The sequence below is a fragment of the Sparus aurata genome, chromosome 20 (assembly GCF_900880675.1).
Source record: "Sparus aurata chromosome 20, fSpaAur1.1, whole genome shotgun sequence".
Taxonomy (NCBI): domain Eukaryota; kingdom Metazoa; phylum Chordata; class Actinopteri; order Spariformes; family Sparidae; genus Sparus; species Sparus aurata.
The window spans coordinates 312209-328211 of record NC_044206.1 but is presented as its reverse complement, the minus strand read 5'-3'; the positions used below and the strand labels follow the sequence as shown (position 1 = coordinate 328211).

At 41.5% G+C, this 16003-nt stretch overlaps 2 protein-coding genes across 9 annotated transcripts in view; one reads left to right on the top strand and one right to left on the bottom strand.

Moving 5' to 3' along the window:
• The window catches only part of LOC115570877 (RNA binding protein fox-1 homolog 3-like), a 1044539-nt gene that overhangs the window by 760168 nt on the left and 268368 nt on the right, over positions 1–16003 (top strand). The gene's annotated exons all lie outside the window — the stretch shown is intronic.
• Positions 13332–15991, bottom strand: LOC115570879 (uncharacterized). The gene is made up of 3 exons (XM_030399668.1): positions 15638–15991; positions 15420–15508; positions 13332–14970 (listed from the first exon to the last, which is right to left on the bottom strand). Exons 1-3 carry the CDS (start codon positions 15930–15932, stop codon positions 14449–14451), a joined length of 906 nt encoding a protein of 301 aa, XP_030255528.1. The 5' UTR covers positions 15933–15991; the 3' UTR covers positions 13332–14448.

Here is a 16003-nt window from a genome sequence, read left to right as displayed (position 1 = left end):
TTGTCTGTGCCTACCAAATCTGTTACAACCCAGCTAGCAGGGAATGTTCCCACAACATTTGCTAGCATTCCCTACAAGTTCTTATCATGTTTTTTTTTTTTTAAATGGTTTTATCTAATGTTCAGAGAACATTTTAAGGATGTTTATCATTTCAAATAATGTTCCTATAACGTTCAATGTTAAGAAAGGAAGAATGTTTTAGTTGCCACATTCTGAAGATGTTTTGGTGATGTTGTTGAAGTAACAGATTATAGAATGTTCTTCCATAAAACATTCCCATAATGTTACAAAATAGCAAAGGAAGAACATTCTTAAGGCAACATTTAGAAAATGTTTTTGGCATGTTTTTAAGGCATCTGATTACAGAACAGTTTTTTATAAAACTTTCCTACAATGTTATATGATAACAAAAGAAGAACATTGTCATGGCAACATGCAGACAATGTTGTCAGAATATTATCAAGGCATACAATCCCAAAACCTTTTTTCTAAAACGTTCCTGTGATGTGATATATTAACAAAGGAAGGATGTTTTAGCTGTAACATTCTCGGGATGTTTTGGGGATATGGGGGAGGTAACATATTATAGAATGTCCTTCTATAAAACATTACAAGAATGTTACACAAAAACAAAGGAGAACATTCCGAAAGCAACAGTTTGAAAATGTTTTCAGACGTACCTCAAGACGAAATATTGCGATATATTGTAGTATCGATATTTTGGCACACCCCTAATTATCAGTGATCCTAGTAAGGACATTTTTGTCTTAAGATGAAGTAGGAATGTTGTCATAATTTTTTAATGTTTAAATATTTTAATGACAAGTTACTGCAAAACATTTATAGATTTTTTTTCAACTCTAAAATAGTATCTTTCCAGGAACATTAAAAAACTTTAATCTAAAAATGTTTTAAGAACATTTGGGCATAATGTTCTAACAGGGCTTTTAGTAAACATTTTAAGGTTATCACTAAACATATTTGTAATGTTTTTAGAGAAAGTTATCCTCGAACATTCTGGGAACTTAGAACAAGATATTTGGGGCGGCTGTAGCTCAGCCAGCAAGTAGAGCAGGTCGTCTGGTTGCTGGTTCGAATCCCGGCTCCCCCGGGCTGGGTTGAGCTGCTTGTAGAAGTGTCCTTGAGCAAGATACTGAAACCCAAATTGCTCTTGATGTGCAGTTGGCACCTTGCATGGCAGCTTCCGCCATCAGTGTATGAATGTGTGTGTGAATGGGTGAATTTGGCAAGTACTGTGAAGTGCTTTGAGTACTGGAATGCAAGTCCATTCAAAGAAAACGTCCCGCTGAGAACATTTTCAAGAACATTAGGGCATAACATTCAAACAATGTCGTCAGTGAACATTTTAAGGAGGTTATCACAAAACATTTTTGGAATGTTTTTAGAGAACGTTATCCTCGAACACTCTGGGAACTTAAAGAAAACTTCACCGCTGAGAACGTTTTCAAGAACATTAGGGCCTAACGTTCAAGTAATGTTGTCACTGAACATTTTAAGGAGGTTATCACAAAACATTTTTGGAATGTTTTTAGAGAACGTTATCCTCAAACATTCTGGGAACTAAACGAAAACTTCCCGCTGAGAACGTTTTCAAGAACATAAGGGCATAACATTCAAGCAATGTTGTCACTGAACATTTTAAGGAGGTTATCACAAAACGTTTTTGGAATGTTTTTAGAGAACGTTACCCTCAAACAGTCTGGGAACTTAGCGAAAACTTCCCGCTGAAAACATGAGAACATTCTCGGTAACATTCTCAGAACATTTTTGGAACAATAAATAGCTAGCTGGGAAATCACTGTTGTACTTTGTCTTATACCAGATGAATTCAAATGACTCCTTCACAAAGAAGTCATTTGAATTCCTCCTTTGCTCCCATTATAATTAATACGGTTGCTGGAAGGCTTTTTCACTTGAATGTGAACATATGTAATTATGAAGAATTTGCTGAAACAGCTGTGCTGTTTTTCCTGGAAGTACAGTCTCATTTCAATTTGCTTCAGAATGAAATTGTTTCACAAGTGCCTGCATGAAAGTGAAGCTGTTTAAACTATAACAGGATGAATGTCTGTGTATTTACATTTTGGGGAATTTAGCCCTTTGGTTGTTGGACATGCTATCTAAATTGGTGCAACAATTAACATATGTGCCCTTTCTTATTTCACATTTTGTGTCACTGAGAGACACCACAGCTCTCCCTCAGGTTGTGTACTGCTTCAATAAGATTTAAGGTTTCTCCTGTTTTAATTGTATATACAATGCATTTGTTTGAATTGTATGTATGTGTTTGTAGAGCTTTGTACTACTCCGAGGCTCTGTTTATGACTTCGAGCTGCCCTATACCACACACTCACACACACACACACACACACACACACTCTCTCCCTGTCTCACTCAAGCTCACTCGGCCAACACCCTGTCCCTCTCCCAGCAGTGCCAGCTGTTCCCTTTCTTTTCAACAACTGCAACGGGGTACTGCACTGATGCCAGTGGGCATCATGGCTGTGAACAGTGCCAGGCTGACACACACAAACACACACCTTGGTACAGCACATGCACTGTTGCAGTGATGTACACACACACAAACTAAGTTTACACACACAGTCTCTCTTTTTCCACACACATGCAAATGCATGCATGTGTGGACACACACACACCTGTCCCTGATGCAGGCAGACTGCCCACATATTGTGCCTGTGAGCCAGTGCCAAACAGTGCTAGCCAGCCTGTGCTTAGGTGAACAACAGGGAATGCACAACCTGTGGTTTGTGTCAGCCCAGAGTACTGTACACTCAGTTTAACTTGACCACATAAACAACATGGCTGACGAGGGAGGCTTCAACACACACACACACGCACACACACACACACACCAGACTCTGGTCCTAAAGAAGTTCACCATTTTTGTCAAGTGATTGAACTTTTAAAGGGCCAGTTCACCCAAAATAAAAAGAAAACACTTAATAAATATTTAGAATTACATTTAAACACCAGCATGGCATGTTGGCACAATGGCACTTTTGGCTCACAGCAAGAATGTTCCAGATTTCAACCTGCTTGGTCTCTGCATAGATTTCTCTCAGGTGTAGTGCCTTCCTCAACAGCCCACAGACATGCAGGATAGGTGTGAATGTTAAGCCTTTCACACTGGACACAACACCCTTTAATTTTTGTCTTTTGTGTTTAATGTGAATGGGTACAATTAGCATTCACTACAGGGTTAAATGACTCTGCAGTAGTCATATGTGTTTATACTCCAACTCTGAAAATTGTGATGGAAACACATCACCTGGGTGGACATGCATATTTTTGGGCCTTGTCAGGTCCGATGCTTGGCCTACCATTGTTAAATTAAGGCTGCTGGCTTATTAGTATGTTTCCTTGCATCTCTGTCCAAGTAGTGCTCAAACATCATTCAGTTGACACTGAGTTTGAAAGAGAGACTTAAGTAGAAGATTTTGAAAAACTAAGCAGCATTGTCACTGTGTCTGAGCCTTGTCAGCTGTTTGATCAGTACTGTGCATGTGCAACTCTCAAGACAGGCAGAAAACAATGTATCTTATTCCGAATTTTATAGATTAATACATTTTAAAACAAGTTTAATGTCTTCAGAATGTAGTCTGAGGTATATGATCAGTTGTTTCTATGACTGACAGTTTTCCAGCGCATTAGTGATGACAACACACCTAAAAACTAAACAGAAAGGCAAACTCATCCACAAGCAATTTGAAAGGAGTCATACAATTTCTATTTCTATTTTGTACTTTTTATTTATTATTATTTATCTATATAAAAAAAAAACCTGCATTTGAAAAACCCACATATACACGGTAATGTTGGCGTAAAAAAGTGTTATGTGTGTGAATGCTTGTCTTTATAAAGTTTTGTGTGTGTGTGTGTGTGTGTGTGTCATTTGCAGAACCAACCTGGAGACTTTATAATGCTCCCTTCTGCTGTAAAAGCAGAGGCATTGTTAGGATAATGAAACACTGGAGGCTTAGGCGAGGCCAGGAATCTTTAGATTTTCATGCGACAATAGTTCTATTTTCATCTTTTCATCGTTCTGACGCCTCATTTAGAAAACTGTGCGTAGGATACACCTCAAAAGGTGGCACACGGACGAAACACAAAGTGCTCACGCACAAAAATAATCTGATTTGTGACACAGTGCAAACTAATGTTCTGTACCAGTTTCCCCCTAAATCACAATCAACATGAAATGTGGCACACCATCTGAAAGCTTAATGCTCATAGTTGCTTATAAAAAGAGTAAAAGAGTAAACATTTCACACAGTGTTAAATCCAAGGTCTTTGACTTGGAGATAAGAATAAAGATGTTGCTTGGTTGATGTAGTGTGGACATAAAAATGCAAAAATAGGTGTTGAATGGCAAGACATGCTGGAAATAGTGAATGCTGTGCAACATAAAAGCGGACGCTCTGTTATGTCGGGGTTTTCCTTTCTGAACCCAAATGCAGAGATCGGAGGCTGGGGTCAAGGTGCAAAGGAATTTATTTAAGCTCAGAGAGTTTGTGGGAGGGAACAGTGGACGAGCTCAGCTGGCAGGCTGGCAGGTTGGCAGGCAGGCAGAGTCTTCCGGGAGCAGTCGGGGTTATAGAGCAGGGGGTGATGAGTAGAATGATTGCAGGTGCGCCCCACCATTACAACTGACATTGCTGCCACACCCACAGGTGCAGACACACAGGAAAACGGGAGCAGGTGAGCGAAAAAGGTAGGGGGGAGGACAGACAGGATGAAAACACGGAATAACACACACAACAACCGCGATTGCCACAGACGGGCCTTGACACGCTCAAAGCACACAGCTAAGATGCAGGGCAACTAGGACATGCAGCCCATCCTCTTTGATGAAAAACTTGCAGAAACTATTGGGGAATCCCTCCTCTGTGGAGATGGAGAGGGACACAGATGTGAAAGATGCATTGAATGACTCAGGCAAACTATGTCATTAGTATTCCCTTGACACTTGGGATAGTTTCCATTACTCTTAGTTGCTGGGAGTTGGTCCTGCAGCTGAGTGGAGCTGGGTGTGCCCAACCTCAGCCTCCACCACACCTCAACCAGCCAGTCGAGAGTTATTAAATTGTTATTGACAATGAAAGGATCACTATCCTATATGTAAGGGTTAATGCTCGACCAGGTGTCCATAAACAGGAGTTAATGGACGACGCGGAGGCCTAAGAACCGTCCGACGCGCAGCGGAGGACGGTTGCCTCTGCGAAGTCCATTAACTCCTGTTTATGGACACCTCGAAGGGCATTATCCCGCTTATACCATGGTCACTTGCCAAAGAAAATAAATTCGGACCATTAATTTACATTTTCATGCGTTTTACAATCAAAATATAAAGTTTTTCACAAGCCATAACTTAGTTTCCCTGGTAACGCCTGAGGGTTTGACTAATACCTGGAACAATCATTAATCTCCCGTAAGGTTCTTATGCAACAGAGATGTTGTTCACTCCTCCAGTAAATAGGACGGATCATAGATACGACTTGGCAACGGGAGATATTCTAGTCCGCTCAGCGATGAGCCACAAAGCTAACGCTACTCTAGCATGATTCAAAGTCAATAACATTGCATACGGTTGACAAACAGTAAATATAATCTGACAGTATGCTAGCTAACACGATTAGCTAACTAACCAGTCATGTCATTGTCCCCAAATAAATATCAAGATTTTCACGAACAAATGACCGGCCGTGTGTAACGTTACTGTGGCCGCAGCCTGAAGTAGAGAGCTGAACAGCCAACGGGATGAGAGATTATTCGCGTATCAGTAAATTTAGAGGGGAAGTGAACTTTCTGCAGCTTGTGTGTTACACTGAAGGACTGACAGACTGCACTCAGTGCTGGAAATAAAATATTAAGATTTGATATGCCAGCTAGCGCATTAATTTACAGCGGTGAACAGTCAATTTGACTGGAACTACTTAGTAGGTGTCCATATATCAGGGGTTAATGGACACCCTGCAGCCAATCAGAATCGAGTATTCCCCCAGACCATGGTATAAACAGTAATTACAGTTCTGCACTAAGCACAATTGAAAAAAAATATACGAAACTATAAACTTGAATCAGCCCAGCTGAGGCATCCCGAGTGACACCAGTTTGAACTACCATCTTCTTCTGCACCTTATTATTTACAAGAACAAATTACATGAAATAAAGGTACTGATTACAGGACATTTTAAAGGGTTATTTTGCAAAAAACAGGTATCTTAATTTTCATGTATAATCTTGTTTTCTGTGTGTGTGTGTGGGTGTGTGTGTGTGTGTGTGTGTGTGCCCTCCAGGAAGTATCAAACAGGTCTTTATTTTTTTGTTTAAAGGATGGCTTTTATCAAGTTTTGCAAATGAAATCCTCATATATAGGTTGGAGTAATACAAATTAAAGCAATTTGGCATTTTATTCTTATGCCATGCCAGTTGCAGTTTCTCATTCCTCCAGTTCATGTGTGTACACATGAATCGGAATTTAAATAGAGGGCCACATATTGTTCCTTCAAGTTTTTCATACATACCAAAGTTTACTTAGAAAGTTGCGGACACTTACTCTGTGTGTACAGCTGTTATTAATGAGGCCCCTGGTCAGGTGAAAAGGCAATGAGTGCTGTATGAGTTGTCACTTAACTTGTTCATTCATCATTTTTATCTTCAGCAGCAGGATTCCCAAATGGAAATGGACATATGTGACATATACAGTGTTTCCCCTATATGTATTTAGATAGACAGAATTGTTTTACTCCAGGAGAGGAGAGGCAGAAGAAAGGGGAAGAAAGGGGAAAGAGGAGAGGAGGAGGAGTGGAGAGGGCTGCATTTTATCTTTGACAGTCAAGTTACATAATTTTGTGCTATGATGCTTCATGTAGCTTCAGGTCAATTAACACAGCTGTGAGTAAGCAGAGAAGAGAGGACACCCTCTGATAACTATAGAAAGTAGCATTGTATTGTTTTACACTGTCACACACAGGTCAGCATAGAGCACAGAAACGGTCAGTGTGTTTACATGACACTCGAGAAAACCGAATTATTGGGTTAGTCCGACTATGATCGGATTTTTAAGATGCATGTATACACCAAAATTGGACCGGATCGGATTTCTCATAGTCGGATTAAAACACCTAGATTATTCGATTGATTGTCACATTACTGGTGCATGTATACGTTTTATCAGATTGGATTTGGATTTTGCATTCAGTGCAGGCTTGATATTTTTTTCCTAGGGCCGTGAGCCGGAAGTAGAAGCACGGCGGCTTCTTTCCTCCGAAATAACCACAAGCAAGAGCGCCATTGCGCATCTAGTTTGTGTAATTATCATGTACACCATATACGAAATGTACAAAGATGTAGCTTCGTCTCGCTCTTCGTACGGCATCTTTGTCGAATGCCGAGGCAGTTTGTTGTTGCTGGTTACGTAAAGAGGTCAGCCGGAGGTGGCTCTATTACCACTAGCTGAAATGGGTAAAGTGCCACCTATCGTGGTGGGGTATTACATGCTTCGGCCAATAATTCGATTTTCTCACCAGTATGTATACTCAGACAATTGTAGTTGTCCGATTGAGTAGCATAGTCGAACTATGGCTGTAATCCGACTAAGCTGTGCATGTAAACACTGCATGAAAAGTGGGATTTTTTTCAGTATGTGGCACTGTAGATTGCCGTGGAATTTCAGGTTTACGACTGCACACGGCAATTTGCAGGCAACACCGAAAACTGCCGTGAATTGTCGGAAATTGACGTGGGCCTTGCTTGGCAGTTGTCCCCCAATGACCCCCCTCCCCCTGATTCTAGGGGAGGCTTTAACATGTAAATGAAAATGCTGTGAGCTATATAAATGCAAATCAGGGTAGCAGGGGGAGTTTTACCCCAGGTGACCTTTTTCTAAAAGGTGTTAACTTCATTAGAAAATCTCTGGTATAAATAGATCAGGCTCAGTATAGCCTAATTATAGACTCTTAAATTTTAACTTGAACTGATTATTTAATGAAAGTATGCTACATTAATTACTGTGTATGTCATTAGCAATGGCCAATGTTATGTAAAAAAAGATACACAAAACAATTTCTTTCAACAAGTTTTAATCAGGCTTTGCCACAAAGGTAAAACAAACAACATCACACATCACAGTCTCCTAGAGCTCAACCACTGTGCATAGTGGCATGACTACAGTGACCTTTTCTTTGGTCTTGCTTAAATGCACAGTGGATGTGTTAACCACACATCTTCCAGCAATGCGGTCAACAGGGAGAAATGATGCTGGGTATGATATGTCTGTTCCCTGCAAGCTCCAAACCCCTATTGGCTCTCCATAAAAATGCCTGTCCGGATGGGCATGAAGCCAGGAAACTTGCGCAACAACATGTTTAAATACAGTGCCTTTTGACATAACATTTACAACTATAAACTGCTTTATAATGGCTGGTCATAGTTCTGCTAGAGGGTCAAGGATGGGTTCCCCAAAACTGTTAGTGTTTCCACACCACTTGGCATATACATATGCTGACCTTTCTGCTCTAGAGCCATCGATTGAGTAAGTTGCATTCAGATATGTTACCCGTTTGCATGTCATGGCAAAACAGTCAACATCAGTGACACAAGGGTACATCTGATGATACATTGTCAACATTGCATGTCTGTCAGCATCATCCAAGATTGTCTGGTGGAATGGAGACAGAGGCACCACTGAACAGTTTTCTAAGAAAAGTCTTTCTGCTGACACCAAAACACTGTGCTTCACATAAACCATATCAGTCCCAACCATCTGACTTCCTAAAATACTGGCAAATTCAGCTCCATATGCCATTGTCCATGGCATATGAAGCTGTTGGCTCTGCTGAAATTGCCTCATAATTTGGACTTCAAGTGTCCTATTGTTGTTATTAAAATTTCCCAGTATTCCATTAAAACACTCTAATGAAAAACACCAAAAAGAATAAACTGGTCCGTAATCCAACATGCACTCTTTCAAATGAAGATGTAGATGCATGTTGGGGGTGCAGTGCAATGGGCCAAACAGATCGACACATTTTGAGAGAAATGTCTGCAAGTATCCATCAGCTACTTCCAGTCTTTTGATGGATATGACTCTGGAGCAGAGTATGATACAAGCCTGCACAAAGTCAAACCACATATCATAGTGTCTGTTGTTGATAAGCCCCTTCAGACAAAACAGTGAGTAAATGGTTGTCCAGTTTTTCCACTGATCTGCTGTAAATCCTGTAAAGCCAGATAAAATCCGCAAGGGAATTCTTCCAACCTCATAAGGTACTTTGATGTTTTCCACTCTAGCTTGAAGTTCATCAAGGCTTTTTGTTGTTAAAATTCCTAGTTCTGTCCACAGTCTGAATACATGTCTTGCCGTACCAAGGAGAAGGTTGTGCATTGGATCTATGACGACAAATCTGATGGCATCATAGTAACTCAAGCGGAAAAGTTCTGACCATCTAGCTCTATACTTGCGTTCAATTCTTTTCTGTTCTACCTTCGTCCTTGCCCGTTTGGATAATCCAGCACAGTGTGTGTGATCCTTTGATGTGCATGGCTCCCACAAAGACCACTCAAATCCTGAGTAGTCCATTTTTCCACCAAATTCTTTCTTGCTGAACGTCTTCAAACACTTGTGGCATCCTGCAAATAAGTTAAATGCAATATGTTACACACACATATTTATATTTGAGCATTCAATGAAATAGACCAATTGCTATCCATTAAAAAAAATGTAAACATCTACATATTGATTTTACTGATTCAGAGACCAATATCAATGTGTATTACTTATAGCAAAGAATGTTTGAATCTTTCAATTACCTCTGTATGCTCCATGTCCAACAAAGCCTCCACATTTTCGAGTTGCAGGGATATCAGATGAAAGACAAAGCAGAGCTGCTCTGTAAACCTGATGTCCTAAGAAAGAGCTGTCTTCCAGAATCATGCCATGCCAAAGTTCTTGAAGCTCATCAACTAACGGGTCTAAGAAAGCATTTATGTGTAGGGATGGCTCTTTTGGTCCAGGTATTAGTCCAACGAGAATCATTTTTTCTTCCTTAAAACGGTCTTCCAACTGAATAAGGTGCATTTTTGAAAGGTTGGAACCAGTCCACATTCAGCATCAAGGCCAAATTATTTGGCTCTGCTAAAAAAGGCTCTCCATTCACATACTGGTAATCCTGCCATACTTGTCCATCATATACGTCTCCTAACACACCCTCAGGTATTTTCCGCTTTCGCCATTCTTCACATTTCTCTCCAAATCCAGGTCTTTACAAGTCCTTCCAGAGACTGCACAACACTCTCATAACAGTAAGAACGTATCGGATTGACATACTCTTTACCACCTTTCTTAACAAGGCAGAGCCACATTTCTTCCTTAATGCAGACCTCTGCTGTGGGTGATTGTAGAATGGGATGTGACCACAAGTTTTGCAAACCTTTGTGCCATCCCATCTGAGCTCGTAGCTTTCAGTAAGCATGTATATCAGTCTCCCCATTTAGGCACACATCAACCCCAGCCGGCCAGCAGGTCTGTAGACTCCTCAACAGAACCAAGCCCAGATCAACCACCCTCAACCAGCAGTTTAGGGACAGACACACAGCAGAGAACCACCTCTGAAAGCACAAGTCCTGTCACTTGGAGTCCATCAGCAGGTGTTACAACACATTCTGCTCTTAGCTTAGAGCTAAGCTTAGAGCTAAGCTAAGAGCTATATCCATGGCTGCCTCCACTGCAGTTCTACTTACCCCTCCACATGGGTGCGATGGCTGTCTCCAAAAATCTCAGTCCATTACTGAACTAGAACGCCGTATCTCCGACCTTTACTGGATACGGGATGAAGAAAAACTCCTGGACCCTGTAATCACACTTGGCGCAGGTCCGCCTGTCAACTTAGCTGAGTTGGACTCCACCATCCCGGCTATGGACGCTGCTCTGCCGGACCCCGCGAGTGTCGCCCCTGCCTCCGTCTCTCAGCTTGCCCCCGGCCCCGGGGGTGCTCCTGCTTCAACCGGACTGGCTGCCTCGGCCCTGCCGTCACATCTCCAAGCTGATGACCACTGGTCCTTGCTGGGCGCAAAACCTAAGCATGGCACAGAGCACATAGTTTCATCCCACGGCATGAACCGTGGTTCATGGCATCTGGCAAGAAGGCATGTAAGACCAGCCCGCAACCCATCTGTGAACTCCAGCTGTCCAACTGGTATGACCTCCTGAGCATGGATGATTTTCCGATGCTAACCTCTGAGTTGGAGCCTGCAGCTGTGGCTCCTGTGTCTGTTTTCATCCCTGCGGCCTTGGCGTGCTCGGAACCTGGGCGGAGTGCATCCCGTTCTGCTGGCTCGTTGGCACGGCGCAACCTGCTCAGGGTTTCGGTGCGATGGCACTCGTAGGGGTCTCCTCCTCGCCGTGCGGCTTCCAAGCCGTATCATCCTAATAGAAACCGGCCCCCATCTGACTAAAGCGAGGCTAAACCGGCACCCCCTCGTCCCCTTTTCCCACCAACCACCTTAATTGTGGGGGACTCCATCATCAGGCAAGTCCGCTTCTTCAATACAGTCACTCACTGCCTCCATGGATCTACTGTGCCTGTTATCTTAAATGAACTCCCGGAACTTTTGTGCTCCCTGCCCTCCACAGTCACTAAAATATTGTCCACGTCGGATGTAATGACACTGCTCATAAAGCAGTCCGAGCTGACCAAAGCCTATTTTAGAGACCTCCTCAGCTTTCTGCGCACCACAGGTAAATCGGTGTTCCTATCAGGCCTGATTCCAACATTGGCTCGTGGAGCTGAGCGGTTCAGCCGAGTCCTCAGTCTCCACACCTGGCTGTATTCTACCTGCAGAGACTTTGACTTGGCCTATATTGACAATTTTAACCTTTTCTGGAATCGCCATTCTTTCTACAAGCCCGACAGAGTACACCCAAACCAGCTGGGCAGTAGGATGTTAGCGGCTAATCTGCAACATGCTGTACAGCATACTGTACAAACTGCCACTACATGCGCTGCACGTGACTGACGGTTGTTTACACCACAATCCACCTTCCAGACCTCTTCCTCCCCGCCCCTGTGGCTGCTCAAACTCCTCTTTTACTCACCACTGCCCCCTCATGGGCCCCAAATGCCAATTTGTTATCTCCTATTTCAACCAACTGCACCCCTCATTCTTACCCCCTCAGCACACCAAAACAAATTGGCCTTTTGAATGCACGGTCACTTTCCTACAAGTCTTTTAGATCCTGCCAAATATGCAGGAGATCTGACCCTCACTATCTAGTGAAAATTAAAACTCAATCAATCCCTGTCTGCCCAAATCCTGAACAAATAAAGTTAACACTTCTGAATATCAGATCCCTCTCTAGTAAGAGCTTTTATATTAACAATTTTATTTCCCAACATGGTCTCAGTTTTTTATTCTTAACTGAATGTTGGCTCTCTTCAACTGCTTCTGTCATATTATTGGAATCATCTCCCCCAAATTATGGCTTTCTATACTCCAGTTGACAAGATAAAAGAGGAGGAGGAGTGGCCAGTATCTTCTCTGACAGTTTCACTTGCTCAAGAAGTAACTTCAAGTTTTCAAGTTTTTAATACTTAATGCCTCAGTTATTAAGACCCAGCAGTCTATACTAACTATAACTATTTATCCACCTCCTAAATACAACTCTAACTTCTTATCTGAGTTTTCAGATTTTATGTCCATTGCTATTACCAGTTACGACAGGATTATTTTACTAGGGGATTTTAACTGTCATATTAATAATACCGCTGATTTATATGCCATGGAATTTTTTTGGATCTTTTAGCCAGCTTTGGTCTTGTGCAACATGTCAAAGGAGCTACCTACAATCATGGAAATACACTAGACTTGGTTTTCACAAAAGGTATCAAAATAGACATTTCTGATATCACTCGTGTTCCTGTTTCCGACCATTTCTGTGTGTTTTTCAATGTCATCACGTCTGTATCAACTCAGTTCAATGAGACTGTTGTGAAAAGACGACTTGATGACAGGGCCAATGCCTGTTCTGTTGATGATTTAGTGTTTGATTTTAACAAGAAACTAGAACTGCAAGCAGTTATGAACGGGGGCCAAGCCCCCCCACGCAACTCGGACCCCACCCACCGCAGAGCCCACATAAGTTGGCCCAAAGGATGACGGGCTCTGGGCAAAAGTGAAGACACAGGCCAGCGTCTGAGCTGTGGTATTCGCTGTAATGGGAAGTGCACTGGAAGTGCAAAAGGCTGAATGTGTGCCGATTTGGATTTGTTTTACTAAGCCACGCCCACATTGACCAGTAATGACCACCTTCAAGATATGGCCTCAGGATTGGCCCTAGAAATGGACGGGTCTTTCTGGTGCTGTGCTTCACTGATTTCGTTCTTACTTGTCTGACAGGAAATTCTTTGTTAGCCTAGGTGATTCTGTTTCACGGACTTTTTATGTTGAGTATGGTGTACCTCAGGGGAGCATCCTTGGTCTGATTCTCTTTTCTTTATATATGCTCCCTCTGGGTAAATTAATCAGTTTTCATAATGTACATTATCATTGTTATGCAGATGATATGCAATTATATATCTCCATTTCATCAGAGGACCCTAGTGCTTTAAACAATCTTTTTTCCTGTCTCACAGATATTAACATCTGGATGAACAAAATTTTTTTAAAACTGAACGAGCAGAAAACTGGGATTTTACTTGTTGGCCCACTAGAAGATAGGCAGAAACTTCAGTCAAAGTTTGGCAGTCTGTCCCAACAGATTAAATCACATGTTACAAGCCTAGGAGTTATTTTAGACTCCGACCTTAATTTTATTCACCATTTTAACAGTGTTGCAAAAACTTCATTTTTTCACCTTAGAAACATTGCCAAAATTAGACCTTTTTTAAGTCAGGATGATGCTGAAACACTTGTACATGCTTTTATAACTAGTCGTTTGGACTACTGCAATTCCATTTTTACTGGTCTCCCTAGAAAGTCACTAAAGAAACTACAAGTTATTCAGAACGCAGCAGCCAGGATTTTAACTAATACAAAAAAAAGAGATCACATTACTCCTCAGCTTGCAACATTACACTGGTTGCCTATTTCTTTTAGGATTGATTTTAAAGCTCTTTTACTCATTTATAAAGTCTTAAATAACCTAGCATCATCTTATATTGGCGATTTGGTTTCTTTTAATATCCAACAAGAACGCTCAGGTCCTCCACTGCCTGTCTTTTAGTTGTTCCTAAGGTGACCCACAAGAAAACTGGTGAAGCTGCTTTTTGTTTTAATGGCCCTAAACTCTGGAACAATCTTCCTTTAGACCTAAGAATAGCGGACTCGTTAGCCATTTTTAAAAATAAATTGAAAACATATCTTTTTAATTTGGCTTTTAATAGGGGTTGATTTTATCTTTTATCACTGTTACTGCTTTTCTTTGTTTTGTTGATGATGTGTGTTTTCAACTGTTGTTGTTTTCATTGTTTCTGATTTTGCTTTGTTCAAGCACTTTGGGCAGCATTCGTGCATGAAAGGTGGTCTATAAATAAAGATTATTATTATGTATACTGTCAAACATTTTGGACAAACCACATACTGTAAGAAGTTGTCATGGAGGATACCAGTCCACTTCCTCAAGGAGAATAAAGTCTTTGGAATGTTACTTGCAAAGGCAGTGAGGGAATTAGCACAGAGAACATTTCCAATTATCCACATAAACTGTTTGATGCACAGAAGAAGTGATGTGATGGTATTGTCAGAAATCTTGAAGGTCGATTGCCATGTCAAAAGCATCATGGCCAGAAGTTTCATCGACAAGTCTTCTGGTTTTTCACTTCTGGGCTGATCACTTCCATGCCCCTCCCCATCTTGTATGTGACAATAGGCTACACTCTGCTCCTCAGCAAGGCTTTCCCCCTCTTCATCCTCTTCAGTCACATACTCATCCTATGCAAATGTAAAAAGTACACACAAACAGCCAGCTTTAGTGTAATGAACCTGTTAAAATTACTCTGTGGGAACGTCATTCAGGGGATTTTTGAAATTGTTTATTATTTAATTGTTTATTTTAGTTGATTTCATAGTTCCCTAACAGAAATTTAAACTGCACACTGAGAGTAACAGCAGTAGTACTGTGAGTGGAAAACAATAATGTGGGTGAAACATGTTGGGTTTTCCCGTCTGAGCTCTGGATCAGCATTGTATGGAACTTTATTTTAGTTGCTTTCATAGTTCCCTAACATAAATTCAAGCTGTACACTGAGAGTAACAGTAGTAGTACTGTGAGTGGAAAACAATTTATGTGGGTGAAACATGTTGGGTTTTCCCATCTGAGCTCTGGATCAGCATTGTATGGAACTTTATACTTTAATATTCAAAGGTAATTTCATGCTTACCACATAACAGGATATGTCTTCATCATCTTGCACTGACTCTGAATCGCTGGAGTCCAGGAAAAGATGAATGCTTTTGTCTGCTGTTTCATCTGGAAAACAACCGGTGCAGAAGAAACAGTTATGCATTATAATACGATATTCGTATTTATTTATTACTACAATAACACTATCTGTAGCCCACAGCTGAACAGGTGTAACAGGTAAATTTGGGTGCTCACCGTTGTCTGAACTGTCAGTCGCTGGGTGCATTTCTTCAGATTCTTCCATCACCTCTTTTTCTGGGTCCTCGGAGTGCATTTCACTTTTATCAATCTCTCCAAGTCCAGGCAAGTTATCTTCGAGGTCTTTACACATCGGCGGTACATAACTCCCGGCGGTTGGGTCATGACTGGATAGCAGCAGGCCCTGTACATTATCTGACCCAGCGCTTTCTGTGGTCAAAATACTGTGTATGACAGAGTCACAATGTTCACAGAGGCGCCGAGGTCTTTTCTTCAATCTTTGGACTTCCATCTTTCAACTGACGGCACACTGTGTTGATATCACAGAGCTTCATAGGCACACCATGCTTGTTTATATCATAG